The sequence below is a fragment of the Saccostrea cucullata genome, unplaced genomic scaffold (genome assembly GCF_032062105.1).
Source record: "Saccostrea cucullata isolate Sc308-1 unplaced genomic scaffold, CSIRO_AGI_Scuc_v1 ctg274, whole genome shotgun sequence".
Classification (NCBI taxonomy): domain Eukaryota; kingdom Metazoa; phylum Mollusca; class Bivalvia; order Ostreida; family Ostreidae; genus Saccostrea; species Saccostrea cuccullata.
Window position 1 is genome coordinate 450,128 of NW_026936286.1, and position 21,118 is coordinate 471,245.

The following is a 21,118-nucleotide window of genomic DNA, read 5'->3' on the forward strand; positions in this document are numbered from 1 at the left end:
ATAAATACTAATACATATAACGTTAACATTTATCTGTTAATTATTGCCAAAGGCTATTTTTAAGGCATAACAGCATTTAATACTGTGTTGTGAAATCTTATATCTTATCTGGCGAAGGGTACCTGTAAAATGTGAAACGAAATAAAAATAAAATGAAACAATTAAAACGCCACATCTTCCGAAATGAAACGAAATCAAGGCCTAACGAATAGAAATAAAAACGAAACCTACCGAAAGCAAACCAAACTATCAGAATTACAAGCACTTGGGGTATGGACCCCCCCTTTCCATGTAACTTGGTCATCTATATAACTGTTTAAAAAAATTAATTATATTGTTATAAAAAAAAGAGAGAATGTTTAAATTGTACATTTATGTATGTTGAAATGCCCCTCGGGGCCCTTAATTGGTAAATAAAATATCTTGTATCTTGTATACATGTACATGTGGACGAATAAGGACTGAAAATGAGAGTAAGACATAAAAATTAGAAAATACTAAATATACTGAAATATTATGCATGCATAGTATGCTCGCACATATTTGCAGCTCTCAGCAGTTCCTTCGTGTAAATATATACATCACTACTAGGGAAACATTTTGACAGTTTTGTTTCGTTTCGTTGTGATTCCGTTTCGCTTCGGCAGATTTCGTTTCGCTTCAGTTCGTTTCGTTTCTATTTCGTTTCGCACAGGTACCCCTTTGCGAGTTTTGTATAGGTAATAAAATATCTTACTTAAGTGAAATACGTATCCACTATGTGATTGCGCATGTTTAATCCATCACCAACTACATGTAATGCATTGTCGTTTCCACCAAGCAGTTGAACTTCATCTTGTCTACAATCTACGATATCACCCCTGTCTATTCCAATGTTGTGCAATATTGCACAAGCAACGATGTACCTCGTAGCTTGACGTGGGTCTGTCCTGATATAGAATAGATTACAGATTATTTCTCCAATTAACGGTTGTTGATTTATTCTTTGTCCCGACTGACAAAATGAAATAATTGAATGCAAAATACTGATTAAGTTCAACGGTCTCTTTTAAACAGGTTTTTTAAATTATTCTTTTTTTTTTAATTTTCAAATGCCAAACACCTTAGTACCCCTTGTAGGCACGAAAATCTGCGCTTCAAAATTCCAAACGTTTGTTCCACTAGTACCCTCGTTTTATAAAGTGATGCATTGAATCTCTGTTGTGGGACAGTAGAAGGATTCAGAAACGGTGTCATGAGATACCTTTTACACGGATAACCAGAATCTCCGAGTAGAAATCCGTTATATTCACCTATTAAGATGTAATACAGAATTACACTCTAAAAATGCAAATAATTCATTGGTTTTGTGTTTTTGAAATGATAGGAAAGTGATTGCAAAACAAGTACTGTACCATTCTCAAATTTCTGACACAATGCAGATTCGCGCCATATTCGGCTGTCGTGAACGCTGCCAGGCCATTTCGCACAAATACTTGTAATTCTGAAGTTGGCATCGCAAACAGCCTTTAAAAAATTTAATATAAAACGAAACATAATTATACAAGGACAATATTGAGGCTGCTTGATTTTTAAAATGTGCGTTAATTAATCGACATCAACATGCACAGAATTGATGGAGCAACCTCCAGTGTTTTACAGTAATAAGATTAATGAAGCGACTTTGAACCCCCTTCTCTTTATTTAACAAGTAGGATTTGGACAACTTTTTTCTTTAATGATTAATTCTCACTCTAAAAAAAAGTCTTAAATCCGTGCACATTTTTTTAAACATCGCAAAAAATATACCTGTACGTTCAACGAATGGAAACCTTTACGATTGACATAATCAGGTTCGTTCTCATTAGGGGCAATAATTCCAATAAATGTGCCATCAACACACCCTAAAACGTTTGGAAATCCTATAAGAAAAGATCAAATTAAATCAAAGCATGCATGATAAGTCTAACTCATTTTTTTCGGATTTTAAAAAAATAAATAAAAAGGTAGGCCTATATTTTTTCTTATGACACATGAATGAAACTACGTAAACCTTAACCGTTTGTGTAGTTCTATAAGTATCTCTTACATGTTGAATGTTTTCAAACCATAAAAGCCTGTGCCGTCCATATGAAAAAAGCCTTTTATTTAAGTTATTTGAGTAGATATATTTCTTATTATTTGACTTGTCATGCAATCTAAAGAGTACGAACACATAACAGGCACCTAAGCCTTTGAGGTAGTAAACTTGTACGAGTTGTCTGTTCATTGGAGTTGTCTTTCTTTGAAAAACAAAACCGAAAGTACAATGCAGACGAAAAATGAAAAGAACATTGATAATTTGATTTCATTGGGAAGATGCGGGTTTTTTTTTACCTGCTATTTTCAAAAATTGTTGTTTTGTTTCTCTGGCACGGTTACCCTTGGGGAAGGTGATACAATCTGCCAGCAAATGAACTATAGCATCACAGACTGATCGACAACATCTTCCAGTAGTTGTTTCAGACACTCCAATGCTGTCCCCGACCAGTCTGTGAAACGCCCCCGTTGCTAGGAACCTCAGGCAGGTGAGAATCTGCAGGATTGGAGGTAAGGCACTGTTCTTCGTCGTATTATGCATAATTGCTGGACTGATTTTGTCCAAAATATATAAGATAGTTGGTGTTCTAAACCTATACCTATCAAAAATCTCATCCTCAGAATATATCTCTAATGGATTCATTCGGTCTCGTATTACTCTTTTTGAAATTCTACGAATACGTCGCATTTGTCGCCTGCGGCGCCGTTTATGTCGTCTGTGAGCAGCCATTTGTATTGCTTGAGTATTTACTTGAGAAAGGTAAAGATCTACCTCCAATAATTTGAGTACGTAATCAAATTTTTGACTTGAGTATGTACTCAAATATTTGGTGGCGGTGACTTGAGGCTGAGATTATGGGTTTGAGCATTTTGTCAGAGTTGAGCCTGAGTTTTATACTTAGTAGATTGAGGTCACCTCGATAAACTGGAAGTGGAATATATTAAAGGTATTTAAGGATTTTGAAGAATTTTTGTGTTGTGAATTGATCATTCAATGACCGACAAAATTTAGAATATATTAAAATCAATCAACAAATGTGAATAAATATACATGAACATGAAATCGTGTTTTTTGAAATAAATTTGGTATTCCGGAATAAATCGGTCTTATCATATTCGGTCCTACCCTTATATTCTGCGCGAACCAATGAACGATTATCTCACAAACAATTTCGGGAAATTCAAAAGGGCTGATCATCGCATGATTTGCTGAACTTGATCAAAACATCAAGCAACACATCTTTTGCAGTATTTCAAAGAACAGGTAAGTTAAGAACGAAACATTGTGTTTCATTCACCTTCACTTTAAACCCTTAGTGACGACAACGTCTCAGGGTGCTTTGTTCTGAATCTCATAAAATTTCATCATTTCTATTTTTGATGGCTTCAACAATTTATGAGTTACCAGTGTATTTGCAGTTCTGATCAAGTGTGAAAGGGTTTGTATTAATGTCAGTTGATTCACCCTTTGAATTTTAAAATACGCATTTTTAATTATGCTACCAATTCTTTTTTTCTATTTAAATTAAAAAATGTGTTTGATAAATACAATGAATGGTTATCATGTTAAGCAGTACACACATGATACAGTGGAGTAGCCAATTCCGGGTCATCTCCTATTCCGGGTCACTCGCGTGTATTTTATTCCTAGTGTTAAGATTTAAGCGCAAAATACTTAATGAATACGCTGGTCGTGAAGAACTGGTCTTTCTGTTTGTCATTAATTACAAAATTTTGAATATCAACTTTAAGAGAGCATCCGACAATCGAAATTTTGAAACGCGCTCATTAAAGACTTGGATATTTCTGCTGCGGTGACAGGCTACTTTCGTTTTTGTTCGCTACAGAAAGGCTGATATAAAAGTTCTAGATAAATAATAAGAGCTCGAAAGTATGGCAAATGCATTTAGTTTTAACTCAGAAATCAATCATAATGATCGTTGCTCAAATAAAATTATTATGATTATTAAATCAAACTGTAGTAGTTTCTCCAGTTGTGGGTCACGCAATATCGTGGCATGAACATTTCAAATTTCTATGTACAAAACCAATCGACAACCACGTATTTACCTTGATTATCAAAAGTTTTCTAACTGGAAAATATTTTTTCTAAAAATCAAAATCTAGTTAACCCTTCAAATGCATCTTTTAAATAAATGAATTTAATTGTATCATTAATCCTAATACATTTTTTACATTCTGCATACTGCAATTTGTAATTGTTTTAAAAATAATTAAAACATATTTCTGTGATTGTTTTACTTTTTTCCAAGCTGCATGAATTGTTTTTGTTTCAACATCATAAAAATCGTGTTCCAAAGCGTTCCATGAATATTACACGACCGTGAAGTCATATGACCCGGAAATGGAGAAAATGATTCGTAACTGGGGAAGCTAGGCCTTGCTGAAATACCCGTGTAAATATTGTTCCCGTGCAGCTACTTTGAAAACGAAAAGGTGTTTGGATGACTCACTATTTGTTCTTTCAATACATATATTGCATAAAATATAAATTGAACAGATTTGCAAAATATCAACGAAACACCCTGACGTGACCCGAAATTGGCGACTTCACTGTATTGACAAAGTGAAAAAAATAACTTTTCTAACATGAAGATGGTCATTGGTGCGTCCGTTAACACAATCATAGTTACACTGTACGAATTCAGATATGTCTTTTCAAACCGCATGATATCTGACACGTCTCTGGCGTCGCGTGATGTTTTTAAGTTACATTGCTAAAACGAAGTGTGAAAGGTGCTTATATTACTATGAAAAAAAGTTTTGTCTGCAATTTATCTGCAGTATCCATTAAATTAATGTGCAGATTTTAATTTTCTTGTTAAAGATTTGCAATTGTTGTACTCCATGCACACATGATCAAATGTGATGTGTCCTGCTCAAATCCCTTTATAGTTACAGATTGTATTGAGGACTCATATGAAAATAAACCTGCACCTATAACATTCCATGCATGTGGAGTGTGGAAACATTCATTCCTTAATAAAATCTATTGTAATCTTCACACCTTGCAAATAATTCTTTAACAAGAATTTCTTTCAAATTTTGTTTTAATGTCCCTTGAAAAAAAGTTAATTGTAAGCTAAAATGTGGACCAAAAACGACAAACTGGCTCCTAGCTGGGCCATAAAACTTTGATGAGCTCACTTTTGATCTCTATCTCACTTTTGAATTACACTACATATTCCTTTTGTAAAAGTGGGGCTGAGATAAAAAGTGAACTAATCTAAGTTTATGGCCTTGGAGACTGGTTATTAATTAAGGCAGTTTTAAATTTAAGAGACATCCCCCCAAAATTTATAAAGTTAATATAATCTCAGTGGCTATATGCTTTTATTATTTTTTGTTTGTTTGTTTATTCTTACCTGCAGTTTTGAAATAACAAGAACATTTAAATGATATATTAAGTTCAAGAAAGTTATTAAAAATCAGTTTTTATTTTTCGTGCTAGAAAGTAGAAACTTAATGATATATTTATTTCATGAAGTTTGGAAGAAGGTATGGTCACACAATAAAATAAGGGCTTTAAACCACAAATGAAGTTTTTCTTAATGACTTTAGACCTTGAAGTTTTTACCTGTGAAGATTTATTCCTTTAAACTGATTTAAAATTCTGATCTATTGATAGGTATATAATTACATATATTTTGTTTCCTATTTAGATAAATCACAAGTGCAGACCTGCAATTGTATTCTAAGAGCTTTTTTTGTTGTTTGCCCTAGCACAAAAGGATAAATGAAAACGTCACTTTAATATACGTAGGGATACAGAAAAAGTTAAATGGCTTATTGTTGATATAACAAGATCAAATCTTACACTGGTATTTGACTCTAGATTCCCATGGAACTAAAAGTGAAATAAAAATATCCTTATAAATGTTGGAGTCAGGGTTGATCTATTTGTGGGTGTCATTTATTTTTAGTTGAGAAGCTGAGAGATTCGACTCATTCTAGGATACTACCAGATTGAACATACAGTAGTTGTGAAGGAATACAGGGTTTTGAGACCATTCAGAGGTAAGCATGTTAATTAAGGTACATGGGTTTTATTTTGTAGAAAAAATATTTGGATATCGTATCTGATTGGTGTGCTTTTAGATTACTAAGTAGAATGAGGTCTTTAAACATGTTAAAGGGTAGAAGAAAATATCTTTCATACAGAAACTGTCATATATAATGCAGGGTTGTACGTAAGTCTTGGGTTTGAAAATTTCCCAGCCTCAGCCTGTAATGACATTCCTATGGATCTTCTGGCGTTGCCCCTTCAACCCCATCCTTTTACTTTTAAAATGTCCCTTACATTTCATTTCTTTTGGAAAACACTGCTATGCAATGCCAGTCCTGTCCAGTGTTTCAAAATTATAAGACTCTATCAGTATGTTATTTAATCATTTAATGAGACATACATATACTAAAACCTACTATAAAAGGGTAAAAACCATCACACTGTTTCATGTATGGTGTCTGATTGTTGACTTTTGAATTATCACATACGTCAAGATATTATTAATACTAATACATTGACTTTAATTTAATTTGATATCTTCCACAATACAATAATAAAATGACATGTAACCATGATAACATCATAACAAACACAATTATCTTAGAATGTTAGATAAGACAATTTAGGGGGAATTTACTCAAATTTTAAATATTTTTGAAGCAAAATTTTCATTTGAATTTGAATTTAGTTTTATATTTAAATTACGTGCACAAAGCATTCATTCTGCCATTAATCTCTTATGAAGGGGATCTTTAATTAATTAATGTACCTTGAGTACGCAAACAAGATGTAAATCAATTAAATTAGATGATTGTAAGACTAAGGCATCAATGTATATGTGGGATTATTGATCATCGAGACTCAGGGAAAGAGAAAAAACAGACATGGAGAGGGATTTACAAGTATCAGATTTCATTTTGGGTGTAGGTTTAAGCATTTAAAAAATGGAGAATTTAAATGAATATTTTAGTGCTATTGAAATTTTGTCTTGAGTAGACAATGGAGGTGAAGGAAGCGAAATGATTGTTTATACGATCGGATTTGTCGTGTCTGTTGAATATTTAATAATAATCCTAAACTAACAAATTGCTGAATAATATTATGGATTAATAAAAAAAGTGTCATTTTAAAATGAATTCTGACTGGCGTCTGCATGTTTATTATATGTTCTGTATACGAATGTAGCAGATTTTATATGATCTGTTTATATATTTTGTGTCTTTACAGATTTGAAGACTAGTTTTACCTGGCATACACAATACTTGTTCCTGCATATATAAGGTACTTGAGAAAACAAAGAATGTTCTTTTACTTAAATGTTTAACAATTCATGTTTATATATCAAATATATATATCTGCTGATAAATGAATAGTCTCCATGAAGTCTTCTATTACAGAATGACTATCATCAAAACCTGATTTAGTGAGGACAGATCTAAGAAATTCAAGGAAATTGAAGGTAAGAACAAGAATGGAGATACAGCTAATCTTAAGTATCTTTAACATCAATATTTTAAATACCAATCAGATTTTCTTAATGAATTTTACTTTACGAAATCTTGAAAAAAAATTTTAAGTCCCATAGAGTTCAACATTAATTGTTACAAGGTACAAAGTTTTACGTAGATTCATAAGATGTATGCTTTGGTCAAGTAAAAAAGGTTCTATAAACCTTTGATAAAGAGTTACTTTCTCAAACATCTCAAAATTTTTATGGTTTCTTTGAGTTGGAGATGCATGTACTGAGTTTGTATTGAGAATACAGCTGAACTTTGGTACGGTGATATCTAGATTACTGTAGATCACTAAATTTTTGTGACACCTTATTTTCATGAGATACTCATTGACTCTTGATAAGTGAGACAAAAAAAGTGAGAGAAAAAATAATAATTGCTCTATTTAATCCTACGGAATATTATATTATGTGAGAATTTTTCGCACACTGTCTGGTGTAATTACGTGAAAATAAAGTTCTCACGAATAAAAAGTGAGTTACAGTTCCATGGATATGCTGAAGTAAATTAGAAGTCCCAACAATTTATTCTATGAATATCTTACCCTAGATATCACAAATTCTTGGACATCTCAAATGTTTTCTTCGTCCAATGAGTTCGAGATAACAAAGTTTGACTAAATGAGTTTTATTGAAAATGAAAATGATTTATTCATGAATGCATTGTTCCTATAGTGTAATTACCAGAGAGACTAGCAGTCTAAGTATGCATTCTTTTCCATTGTCTTATACAACTGCAGTTGCAGCACTAATGGGATTTTTATGCTGAGTTGGATTTCTATAATTTTGGGTCCTGGGGAGACTTTGAAAGACAATCAAAAGAGAAATCAATAACAGATCAAAACTTCTCTTAAAGTTAGTTTAGTTTCCAAACATAAACTTTGGCCTATTGCAGTATTTTTACAGCTCTGGGTAAATATCTCAAGTTTTTTAAATGTTTGAATCACTACAAGGGCCCAAGTTTATAAAAGTTGTGTATTGATTTCTTCACAATAAAATGTGGGACTAGAATTAAAGTCTCGAAAAGTTAATTCTTTATTTCAAAAATCAGAAAGTCAGTTTCTGCACAGTATAAAAAAAATTGTCACTTTGTTGGCAGTAATGTGTCATAAAGTATGAGTATGGTAATTTTCATATTATCGGGTATAACAAAAAGTCAATATATGGTACTCGAGCTTTCTATTGATGGCTTCACAGGAATTTTTTTTTTACTTTGGCCATTACCTTGCTTGTTCAAATAATGGTGTGTATTGATTTGTTTTAGCTGCTGTTACAGAACAGCTTCTGTCAGAAGAGGGGCTTGTAAGGAAGGAAATTTGAAGTGGAGTAGCTTGATCTAACAGAGTGGCTTGACAACTTTTATTATTGGTGGAAATGTCATATACCTCTACTGGAATATGATAGGTAGGTGTCAATTTGTTCAGGGTTTTAATATCACATACTGAATTGAAATTCTTTAATCAGGAATCTTATTGATATTATTCATACAATGAAAAAGATATTTACCTGGCTGTCATGCAATGTAAATAAATTTTATTATGTTTATTATGGTTTTCTGATAAAAATCTGAATGAATTAAAAAAACTGGAATCATCAAGAGAAATGCCCTGTTTTTTCCCTATAGAGTATTAAAAAAATATACTGATTCTATTTAGTAATTATTAAAATAATTATGCATCTTCCTTTCTCTGGCAAAGAGGAGTTAAACAACAACTTTAAAAAAATAGTACTGTGTTTCTAAAACAATTGTAAACATAAACCTAATATGACCGCAAACACCCTTAAATTGTTGGAATAGATTTTATAAGTCCTCAGTCCTGAACATATTGACTCAAAGACCTGACTTTATCCTCTTGTTTTTCAGATCGCAGTGTTTCAGTTACATAAGAATTAAAACAGAGAACAGGTAGATAATCCTTATCCCAGCTAATCCTCTTAGGACCTGAAAGGGATTAACAGGTGGGTCTTTATCACTGAGGAAAAAAACACAGTTTAAATATAGAAAAGCTTATAGTGATTTGTGGAGGTATATCATTATGTTTTGTAGAGAGAATTAATCAGGTTGTTGATACTTCAAAGAGAAAGACATTCCATAATAACAGAACTGTTGTGAAGTTGAAGGCCTTTGTAAATTGTAGAACAACTTTTCCCTCTGGGTAGTTTATGCAATTTTACTATTCAAAAATGGGTATGAACACAATAATCTCTTGTGATTCTTCTGACCTTTTAATTTGAGGATACAGAAATTGTATATATATATATATATGGAATATGGACTTGAATGATTTTCATTTTCAAACGAAGGGTAAAAGAACTTGAAGGGCACTTAATAAGTTTATTATCTCAAACCTGGTTCTGGTGTACAACTATGTAAGTTTGATTTTTTTTTTTTTCAAATCAAACAACATAAATTTGAGTTGACAGTTACCATGATTTCAAAATGAATCACAGTTTACAATTCTAAAATGTCTCGATTGAACATTGACAAATACCACTATGGAATTACTAATTCCTGTCAGTATATTCTGTTAAACATACCCAACATGGTTCTGGCAAGCCCCAAAGACAAGTGGTGGATATATCCCTATTTGGTGACTGTTTGAAAAATAAATGCTTTAATTGCTATAAAACTTCTATTCATTTCAATTTTGTAAGTAATACACTTTGACAAATTGTTTTACAGTACATGTAGTGGTAGAGTTTGACACAAAAGTAGGACAGAGTTTTGCAGATTGGTACTTGATAGAGGTGCGTACCTCCAAAGATGGTCTCTTGAATTGTAGAAGTTGGGGATTCTTTAAAAAGTTGAACGGTCTCCTTAATCATGTTTATCTGGCCGATTGGTCAATCCTTAGCCAAGGTGCTTTGAAGCTTTTTTTTTCTTCAAATTTGGTAGAAATTTGTAACAATTATGAAAGGATAATGAAAGGATTAGCTTTGACAACAGTGCTTGTAACTTCAGGAGCTACACATATTAAATTGTTACTGTCAATATTCAAATTCTGCCATTCTTCTTTCTTTTCAAGTGTATATGTTTGATTGTAGAAACTTGTGTCAATATGAATTACACAATAGCCCTGTGTCGGTGATAAATCTAATTTCTCCATTATAAACGTACCAGTCAATGTCATTTTACTATTCACACAAAACAAGAACTTTTAATTTTGATGGGAATGATTAATCCATTTAAAACTGGAAATTTTAAAAGTATTTCTACAGAAAAGAGCCATGTAATGTAATTAAGAAAGATTAAGAAAACTTTGGCAGAGTATTATATCGGAAGATTAGGAAGGGCTAATTTGCAGTGTCTATTGTTAGTACCTGACCGTTCCTAATCGCCCGAGTCTACTACCGAAATTCTGTCATAGTTCCTTTGTTGTTTTGTGGTTTCTGTGAATGTGGTGTTGAAGTAAATTTTTTTTCTGTGGTGTTGGATTTATTGTGGCCTCAAGGAATATACATTCTAAACCATTTACATTTTGGAATTTCTAAATCCTGGGTCCAAAATTCTGGAAGATGATCAGAAAATTTGGTAATTGTGGAGAAGAAAGTTGAATTTTCTTAAGGAAATCTTGATGGTATTCTGAAGAAGTTTTCTATGAAGAAAATTTTTAATTTCATTTATGACTTATACTTTTCTTGTAGCTTTTAACAAAATGAGTGCTAAAAAGGCCTTTACCCCTGGAGGACCAAAAATGAAGGTAATACTTATTCTTGTAACAAATAAGAATCATCAGTATTTAAAAGAAAAAAAGTACTGTAGATGTACTTTTTTCCACCTGGTCATAATTCAGCGGAATCTCAATTTCCGTTTAATCCGCGGGTTGAAAATTATGCGGATTTCTTAGACTGTCACTATATCCCTTACATTTATATTAAGTACGCTTGGACAATATTCCGCGGAATATTTGTGACCATGTACATAGTGTAAATTAATACCACGCGGAAAAAAGTACTTCTACAGTAATTCATATATTTTGAGCCAATTTGAGGTGAAGAATATTTTTGTCATATAAATTTTGCATGGTAGATGTGATACTGCATTTATAGCTGTTTTGAAAAGTTTCTAAGGTCGTCTTTGTATTTTGCTCTTCATATTTTATTTGTTACTTTATATAGGAGCCAGCCTTCAGAACCCCGATGTCCTACAGCCCCAGGATTGTGGGTAATAAACCAGTCCCCTCCCCCTCCAGATCAGAACTGTGGAAAAAGCAACTGGGTTTTGAAGGTAGGTTGATGGAATATTAAAGCATTAAAATTTGTAAACAGGAAAGCTCATGGAGGGACACAGGCACAAAAGTTCTTAAAATAATTTGAGATGTTGTGTTTGCCTACTTTGACTATAAGATCAAAGCTTATCTTAAGTATAGAACCCAAGATGGTGGAAAAAGATATTATTACCCCCTTAACCCCACCCCCCAAAAAACCACCACCAACAGCAAAGCAATGCTCTGTCCTTATGTTACTCTATAATCATGATAATAAAACCTTGTTTGTTTGTTACCTTCACTGTGATGTAATTTGTTCAAGTGCAGCAGATTTTCCAGTAACCACTAAGGTTTCTTATAAGTACCTCTATAAAATTTCGCAAGACAATATGTAGAGAAGCAGGGTGTCCATGAGAAGAAAATCAAATCTTTTTTCAACAACCTTGGGTTCTGGGGCCCATTTTACAAAAGAACTTACGACTAAGACCAAAAACTTAAGTTGATTGTAAAATTCTGTAAAATTAATGATTCTGTTTGAAATTGCTATCATAAGAATATCTTGTTAAATTCTTGTTAAATGAAACAAAAGATTAAAACAATATTCAAATCAATGTACAAGAGAAAGTTACAAACATAATTAGATTTTGGTCTTTGTTGCAAGTACTTTAGAAATACACCTTATTTCAGTATATGATTGTTTGTAGTAAAAAGTATGCTCTTTTACAACCAAATATTCAGCATAGTTTTTTTTTTTTCACAGTACTGAAAATTAAAAATAAAAGAATAAAAAATATATATATATCCATTTTTTAGATGAAAATAGATAAAGTTTTGCATATATGTGGATTAATTTTTTTTTTGGATGAAGTGGTTAGTAACATTAAGAAATTGCTACAGTATAAATAAAGAATCTTTATTTTTTCCACAGATGACATTCCAGTTGACTCTCCGTCAGAATCAGAAGAGGATGAGAATCCATTTGATGATTCAGGTTAGAATTGACTGCCAAAAGTAAAAACAAAAGTTAACTTGAAAGCATTCTGTACAAATTGATTGAAAATAGACTGTGATATCAATTTGTAAAATATATTTGGTGCATCAAATTTTTTATTGATTGAATCATGCATTCACAAATTAGGACATTGATGTCTATGCCAAAGTGGGATTTTAGCTTATTAAAAAAAAATTAAATACATACATTGCGGGGAAGTTGTATCATCTCAAACAAAACTGAATAGCCCTGTAGTAGTCTTTCCCATTTTAGAATGTAAATTTCTAGTTTGAATTGCAGTTTTGTCCCTTGCATTCAGTTATGAACTATGTCATAGTTTTGTGTTCTTACACTTTTAATAAGTGGTCTTTCTATGGTACTGTAGATCACTTAATTTTCGCGACACCTTATTTTCGCGAGATAGTCATTGACTCTTTATTAGCGAGACAAAATTTTCACGAATTATGATCATTGCTCTATATAATCTTAAGGAATACTATTAAACGCGAGAATGAAATTTTCGCGAGCATATTGTCTCGTTTAATTATGCGAAAATAAAGTTCTCGCGAATAAATAGTGATTTACAGTAGGTAGTAGGGCTGTATCAATATATTGATATATCCATACGTATCGATATTCAAGAAAAATATCGTATCGAAAAATAACTTCCAATATGTATCGGACAAATAGCTTTTCTTCTAATTCAGTTATAAAGATGGGAATTTCAATCACCAAAGATTATATTTCACTTTTTTGAGATAAAACTGTTCAATAATAATATAATTTGTAAGGAAATAACACAGTTTTTATAACTGTTACAAAATACAAAGACAATTGAATTTGAATTTTTTTAATGTCATAAAAAGTTTTCATTTGAAGTGTTATTTGTAATGTCAATGAGACAAGAAGTTTAAAATGGGTAATATAACACTTAATTATTATGAAAGTTATGCATTAAAATGATGAATAAGCCTTTTCTGATGGACTTGTTTTAGAATCCAATATATCGCATATCGCTTTAAAAAATATTGTATCGTATCGTATCGAAATTTTTGGCTCAATACACAGCCCTAGTAGGTAGTTGATATCATTTGGAATTTCTTGATCATTATTTTGTGCATTGACAGAATATTCAAAAGAGCCACATGACAACCAGGAAGTTCCTTATAAAAGTCTGTTGAGCCCGAGTAAAATTTATTTTCCAATGAAGGGCATTTGTAAATGGGTTATGGTAGAAAAGCATAAATAGGTTCCCATGTTTAGGTGGTGATAATCGCATGACAGTCATTCTGATCAAATATTACCAGTAAATCTAACATCCATTTACCTTCTACCTAAGTATTGAAAAGAAAAAAAATGTTGGGCCTAAGTCTCAGGTAGGCTTTGTATTGCTTTCTTTTAATTATACCCCACGCAACTAGTTGCGGGAGGTATAATGTTTTTGACCCGTCCGTCAGTCAGTCAGTCAGTCAGTCAGTCCGTCAGTCAGTCAGTCCTCTTTTTTTGTCAGCGCAACTCCTCATAAACCGCTGCACAGAATTTTGTCAAACTTTGCAGGTATTTAGGACATAATGTGTAGATGTGCATATTACCAGGAAAAATTATTTTTTGGGAATTTCCGCACTTTTTAACTTAGACATTTGGCCATACCTTGAATATAGAGATGAACAGTTTGTCAGCACAACTCCTCATAAACCGCTGCACAGAATTGCGTCAAACTTTGCAGGTATTTAGGACACAATGTGTAGATGTGCATATTACCAGGAAATTCCGATTCCATTATTTTTTCCGAGAATTTCCGCACTTTTTAACTTGGACATTTGGCCATACCTTGAATATACAGATGAACAGTTTGTCAGCGCAACTCCTCATAAACCGCTGCACAGAATTTCGTCAAACTTTGCAGGTATTTAGGACACAATGTGTAGATGTGCATATTACCAGGAAATTCCGATTCCTTATTTTTTCCGGGAATTTCCGCACTTTTTAACTTGGACATTTGGCCATACCTTGAATATACAGATGAACAGTTTGTCAGCGCAACTCCTCATAAACCGCTGCACAGAATTTCGTCAAACTTTGCAGGTATTTAGGACACAATGTGTAGATGTGCATATTGCCAGGAAATTCCGATTCCATTATTTTTTCCGGGAATTTCCGCACTTTTTAACTTAGACTTTTTGGCCATATTTGAATATAGAAATGAACAGTTTGTCAGCACCACTCCTGTTAAACTGTTGTACATAGTTTTGTCAACCTATGCAGATATTTAGGACATATTCCATTATTTTATCCCAAAGAGTTTTGCCTATTATTCAAGAAAATTTCTCACCCCCCCCCCCCCACCCCCACCCCAACCACTTCAAATTCATGTTTGGATTTGTATAATGCCAAGAACTTTTGATTCAATTATTTGTCTAGAAATTTCTTTCCACATTTAAATGTCGTAATGTGCAAAACATTTTGATGTGAAGATTTTTTTTACAATTATTGCCCTTTTTGATCTATACTATGTATTTAAAGTGCACTGTGCCTTTCATTATGTGTTTCACCGTCAAGTTTTGGGGGAGCGTGGGGTATGTGAGCTAGCTCACTTTTTCTTTCATTCCTATTATATCCATTCTTCTTTGAATACAGAGTTAATTAACAACTTCAAAGTGACTTAAGCGGGCTTTACACCTCAATATTTAACAACAATTAACACTAGTGTTAGGGTTTTTGCATTTCATTGAACGGAACCTTCAAAAAGTGTATTGAATATTTGTTAAATAAAAACAATTAGTTGCTAAAATTGGCCGTACTTCCACATGGATAAATCTGGGTGGTGAGTGGGGGTTGTTGATCCAAACTTATGTAAATATTTGGAAACTATTGCTACCAAGTACACAAAAATTGATTTTTATGTGAGAGTTGCTATATATCATTTTAAGAGTGATACATTGTACAAGAAAACCTATTCTTTAAAGCACAAATTTTTATTTCATGGAGAAATTTAACTGATTTAAGGTGTTTTGTAGAAAAGTAACTGAATGAACTTGTGTGTTTGACAAGAAATAATAACTTGTAACTTTATATATATCAATTTGAGAAATGGACTCTGACATACTGTTACACAAGAGGCCCATGGGCCACATCGCTCACCTGAGCACTAAGGGTAGGAAAAAGTAGAAAATGGCTTTTTATTGTAAAGTTTAAATCCAAAAGTAGTCCCATGACCAATCATGGATTTGCTATTTTTTAGAAAATGATTTTTAAAGAATTTTCCTATATATATCTTCAAAAACTTTGGTCGGCCATTTTGGCCCCGCCCTACCCCTGGGGGTCATGATTTGAACAAACTTGAATCTACACTACCTGAGCATGCTTCCATATAAATATGATAAATTATGGCTTTGTCATTCTTGAGAAGAAGATTTTTAAAGAATTTTCCTATATATTTCTATGTAAAAGTTTGGTCGGCCATTTTGGCCCCGCCCTACCCCGGGGGGTCATGATTTGAACAAACTTGAATCTACACTACCTGAACATGCTCCCATATAGATATGATGAATTATGGCTTTGTCATTCTTGAGAAGAAGATTTTTAAAGAATTTTCCTATATATATTTCTATGTAAAAGTTTGGTCGGCCATTTTGGCCCCACCCTACCCCCGGGGGTCATGATTTGAACAAACTTTAATCTACACTACCTGAGCATGCTCCCATATAAATATGATGAATTATGGCTTTGTCATTCTTGAGAAGAAGATTTTTAAAGAATTTTCCTATATATTTCTATGTAAAAGTTTGGTCGGCCATTTTGGCCCCGCCCTACCCCCGGGGGTCATGATTTGAACAAACTTGAAACTACACTACCTGAGGATGTTTCCCCATAAGTTTCATAATTCCTGGCACAGTGGTTCTTGAGAAGAAGATTTTTAAAATATCCCACCAAATTTTCATTAATTCCCAATTATCTCCCCTTGAATGAGGGCGTGGCCCTTCATTTGAAGAAACTTGAATCCCCTTCACCCAAGGATACTTTGTGGCAAGTTTGGTTGAAATTGGCCCAGCGGTTCTTGAGAAGAAGTCGAAAATGTGAAAAGTTTACAGACAGACAGACGGACAGACAGACGGACACCGGACAAAATGTGATCAGAAAAGCTCACTTGAGCCTTCGGCTCAGGTGAGCTAATAAGATTTCAGTGGTGGTGGTAGAGGTCTGACTCAACACACATTCCCCCCCCCCCCCCCTCCCCCTTTTCTCCTCTCCTCCCCAAATTCAGTGATTTTTAGTTGACATATAATCTCATGGTCATACGATACCTTACCATAATACATGTATACACCTGGTATTATGATAAAGGAATTCAAAGTAAAATGTGTTGTCATTTTAAGAACACATTTTCCATGCTTTGAAGTTTTAATTTATCATATCCATCAGCAATAAGGAAATCTTAACAAGGAACATATTATCCATTATGGTACTGAATTTACAATACAAATTAGTAGTCCATGAACAGAGCTAGGAAACATTGCATAATTACATTAAAAGGAAAATGCTTATGTAAAGCGAAGCCTGCCTTGTAAGATTAAATTCATGAACTGTTAATGAAAATTAAATATTTTTTCAAAATTGTCTGACAAAATATTAGCCCCTAGAGAAAGTCAAGATGAGCTCATGCTCTGACATAGACTTTGGCTTCCCATTAAATTTTAAAGAGCAGGTCTCATTCTCAGGTAACTATAAGTCTTATAGCTAGGCCAAAGTTGCGTGGATCATGTATGCGTCATGGGATGTACACCTAACTTGCTTAGGATGCAGGATCTGATCTTCTTTTCCTGGATGACAATACAGGTTAAATGTTTTTGAGGTTTCATTCCAAAGTAAATGTGTGCATGGCTGATGCTTCTATGAATGCACATCACCACACTGGCTGTTGATGCTGGATCAGACATAACTCTAACCAATCAAAAGTTATGGGCAATGTCAAAGTTATTTTGGACAAACAGACGGATGGACAGGGCAAAAACTATATGCCCCTGAATCTTCAATTATAGGAGCATAATAAGTCAATTCAAAAAAATCATTTTGATAAAAAAAACACTTTTGATATACTTTCATAAAATCTATGAATGAAATTCCAATTGTTGAGGTCAATCATTTCTATTCAACAATTTTCATTTGAGCACAGTTTAAAAATGATTTAGTCGCCAATGGGATGTGAACTTGATTATTTAAATTGAGCAAAAAATGCCTACTGTGTGCACTTCTCCTGTTAAATACACAAATGCCTGACTTCTGTGATTGTCAACTGAGAATTTTTCTGATGGATCCTTCCAATAAATCTGCTAACCTTATCTCAATATAAACAAATCTCCACCTATACAGAGAATATTTTTATGGCTCAAAGATTTAATATTAGAACTACAGAGTGGCTTAAAAGTTTGATTCAGGAAGAAAGAGGTTCTGAATTTGAGCTAAAAAAAATTCTTTTAAGCATTAGAGATATAATTATTGCAATTATATGGTACAGTAATTTTTAAATAGTTATAAAATTTTAAATTAAATATAAATCCTTTTAGACATATAGTCATGTATAGTATGGTATACAGTCAAGCTTAGGGCATGTAATTTTGAATAAGGGGAGGCAGGAGGCATTTTTTTCACCATTTCAATGATCAGAATTTGTCACTTCAGATGTCATAATTGACAATATAAACTAATTGGATACAATTTTAAATGATCCTCTTCAATGAATAAATTGACCTCTCCATTTCAGAATTATTGAATTCCCTGTACAGTAACAAGTATTATGCACATACTTCTATGTATATCAATATCAAGGCTCCCTTTACATGAGTCTCCCTATCAATCATAATTAAATACACATATATTGGATTAGATTAGATGTTACATGTACTATTCTATTAATTCAAATTAGTAACACACTTTGAGGTGAAAACTGCAATCCAACCCCCAACCGCAACCCCCTTTTTATACCCCCCCCGCAAACGAAGTTTGGGGGGGTAAGATCACCTTTTTCAGCTGTCCGTCTGTCCGTGTCTGTGCAAACGTGTCCGGTCCATATCTTTTTAAAGGGACATCAGTCTATATCCACACAAAGATTGCCCATGACCTAAGGGTTTGTCATGACCTTGACCCAAGGTCATTTGGGGAAGTTCATGGTCACTGGAAGAAAAAGTTCATACCGTAAATCTGGAAATTTTTACGTCGATTTATTTTTGCGAATTTGGGTCAAAAAGCTGTTGATTAATTTTTACGCTTCAAATTTTTGCGAATTGTCACTGGTGTTAAAAATAAAAATCACTAAAGATTTTCATATCAGGTTATGTTTCAAATAATATGCCTAGTTAGAATACCACCAATATGCTCGCAACGTGGCAAGATATTGCAAAATCGCTCCGAAACAATTTTGATAAAAATACAAAAGGATTTGCACGGAAAATAATTTCTTAATCAATTATAACAAACATTTTAGAGGTTGTGTATGCCTTTCAACCTGAAGTATAATCCAAATGAAGAAAAAATACCGGTATAACTAATTTTCTCAACATTTTCACCTAAAATTTACACGACGCGTTTACATTTGGAACTTTCTAGTAAATGCACTGAAGTTATCGCCCGTGTTGATACAAGATAAAATGACAGTTCTCTCTTTATTGGCAAATTAATTGATGAAAATACCGGTAATTAAAAACGGGAAATCAGTGCTTGTCAAATCATCGGACGATATTGCATATAATGAAGGCAATTTACACGCACGGGTAATTAACTTGTAGTTATATAGTGGACTAGTGTAAACAGGTTTCTTTTAAATATGACCAGTGCTTACCGACGCCTATTCACTGAGTTAAAAAAATGACACGAGTTCTCAGAAAAAAAAAATTCTTCAAATGTTGATTTATTTTTAAGAAAAATATTTTTGCGAATGCAATGTACGCGCAAATTTGCTAAAAATTTATCTACAGTAAAAATTTCCAGATTTACGGTAATTCGTGTCCGGTCCATATCTTTCTTATGGATAAACTTGGTAGGTTCTCATTTCACACAAAGATTGCCCATGACCCAAGGGTGTGTCATGACCTTGACCCATGGTCATTTGGGGAACTTCAAGGTCAGTGGAAGAAAAATTTAATTATTCGTGTCCAGTCCATATCTTCTTATGGATAAACTTGGTAGGTTCTCATTTCACGCAAAGATTGCCCATGGCCTAAGGGTGTGTCATGACCTTGACCCAAGGTCATTTGGGGAACTTCAAGGTCACTGGAAGAAAAAAGTTCATATATAATTTGTGTCCAGTCCATATCTTTCTTATGGATAAATTTGGTAGGTTCTCATTTCACACAAAGATTGCCCTTGACCTTAGGGTGTGTCATGACCTTGACCCAAGGTCATTTGTAGAAGTTCAAGGTCACTGGAAGTAAAATTCATAATTTGTGTCTGGTCCATATCTTTCTTATGGATAAACTTGGTAGGTTCTCATTTCACACAAAGATTGCGCATGACCCAAGGGTGTGTCATGACCTTGACCCAAGGTCATTTGGGGAACTTCAAGGTCACTGGAAGAAAAATTTCATAAATTCATGTGTGATACATATCTTTATTATGGAAAAACTTACCTCTGAAAAACCCAGCGGGGGGTATTTTGTCCCGTTTGGACAGTTCTAGTTTAAGATGCCTTTTCATAGTGGGAATCTTTTAAAGTCAGTTATATTTTAAAGTAGTATTACCTACAGAAGAAATCAATTTGGTAAAATCTCTTGACACGTTGTTGACGAGTAGCAACTTTTTTATGAACATACAGAGCCCCTTGTAATTAAAACGGGATCTCTATTTTAAAAAGTACAATTGCTACAAATTTTATGGGACATTGTTGAAAGAAGTAATGTTTACTAGGAAGGTACAAGAAGTTCAGGGTGTTTTCAGATAGCTGTAATTGTTTTGAGGCCACCCTGTATTAAAAAGATTGTGGGTGGGTGTATGCTCCATGTGCTGACTATCATTTTACAGAGTGATTGGGGTATTGGAAAAATTCTCTTCATGTGCGGGTGGGTCTCCTAGGAAGTGTGCAGGAGTTTTTCAAACATAAGCAAAATTTAAAGTGCATATAAATGTATGTGTGGCTGTATTTGTGACATTGTAGTCTTTGGCGGAGTATTCACTGGAATTCGGAAAGTTGTTATTTTAGTGTTGTGAATTCATTTAGTTTGGCCTTGGATTTATAATTTCTATAAGCTTAGTTTTACATTTTATTAAGATTTGCATCTTCATGAATTTGATTTGTTTGTATAAAGTTTTATTATATGAATTGTTGGTTT

The 21,118-nt window shown here is 33.2% G+C and overlaps 2 protein-coding genes across 4 annotated transcripts in view; one reads left to right on the top strand and one right to left on the bottom strand.

The window, feature by feature from the left end:
- Positions 1-736: 736 nt before the first annotated feature.
- On the bottom strand, positions 737-2,924 carry LOC134245240 (putative nuclease HARBI1). The gene is made up of 5 exons (XM_062727516.1): positions 2,356-2,924; positions 1,789-1,901; positions 1,395-1,506; positions 1,103-1,292; positions 737-929 (listed from the first exon to the last, which is right to left on the bottom strand). Exons 1-5 carry the CDS (start codon positions 2,786-2,788, stop codon positions 737-739), a joined length of 1,041 nt encoding a protein of 346 aa, XP_062583500.1. The 5' UTR covers positions 2,789-2,924.
- Positions 2,925-7,347: 4,423 nt separating this feature from the next.
- LOC134245259 (kinesin-like protein KIFC3) overlaps positions 7,348-21,118 on the top strand; it is a 30,103-nt gene continuing 16,332 nt past the window's right edge. The window contains exons 1-7 of one of the 3 annotated variants that reach the window (XM_062727562.1): positions 7,348-7,366; positions 7,510-7,544; positions 8,863-9,002; positions 9,463-9,557; positions 11,244-11,299; positions 11,718-11,826; positions 12,735-12,797. In XM_062727562.1, coding sequence (XP_062583546.1) covers positions 11,255-11,299; positions 11,718-11,826; positions 12,735-12,797 — 217 coding nt within the window. In that variant the 5' untranslated portion in view covers positions 7,348-7,366; positions 7,510-7,544; positions 8,863-9,002; positions 9,463-9,557; positions 11,244-11,254. Of the gene's footprint in view, positions 7,367-7,509; positions 7,545-8,862; positions 9,003-9,462; positions 9,558-10,640; positions 11,131-11,243; positions 11,300-11,717; positions 11,827-12,734; positions 12,798-21,118 lie in introns of those variants that run through there. The other 2 variants (XM_062727561.1, XM_062727559.1) reach the window with 2 other exon arrangements.

Excerpts from the sequence above, each read along its gene's own strand:
- LOC134245240 (XM_062727516.1), bottom strand. The coding sequence starts at position 2,788 with ATGGCTGCTCACAGACGACATAAACGGCGCCGCAGGCGACAAATGCGA. Across the intron at positions 1,902-2,355 it reads ACAATTTTTGAAAATAGCAG|GATTTCCAAACGTTTTAGGG; the intron begins GTAAAAAAAAAC and ends CTTTTCTTATAG. Across the intron at positions 930-1,102 it reads TGCCTACAAGGGGTACTAAG|GACAGACCCACGTCAAGCTA; the intron begins GTGTTTGGCATT and ends ATTCTATATCAG.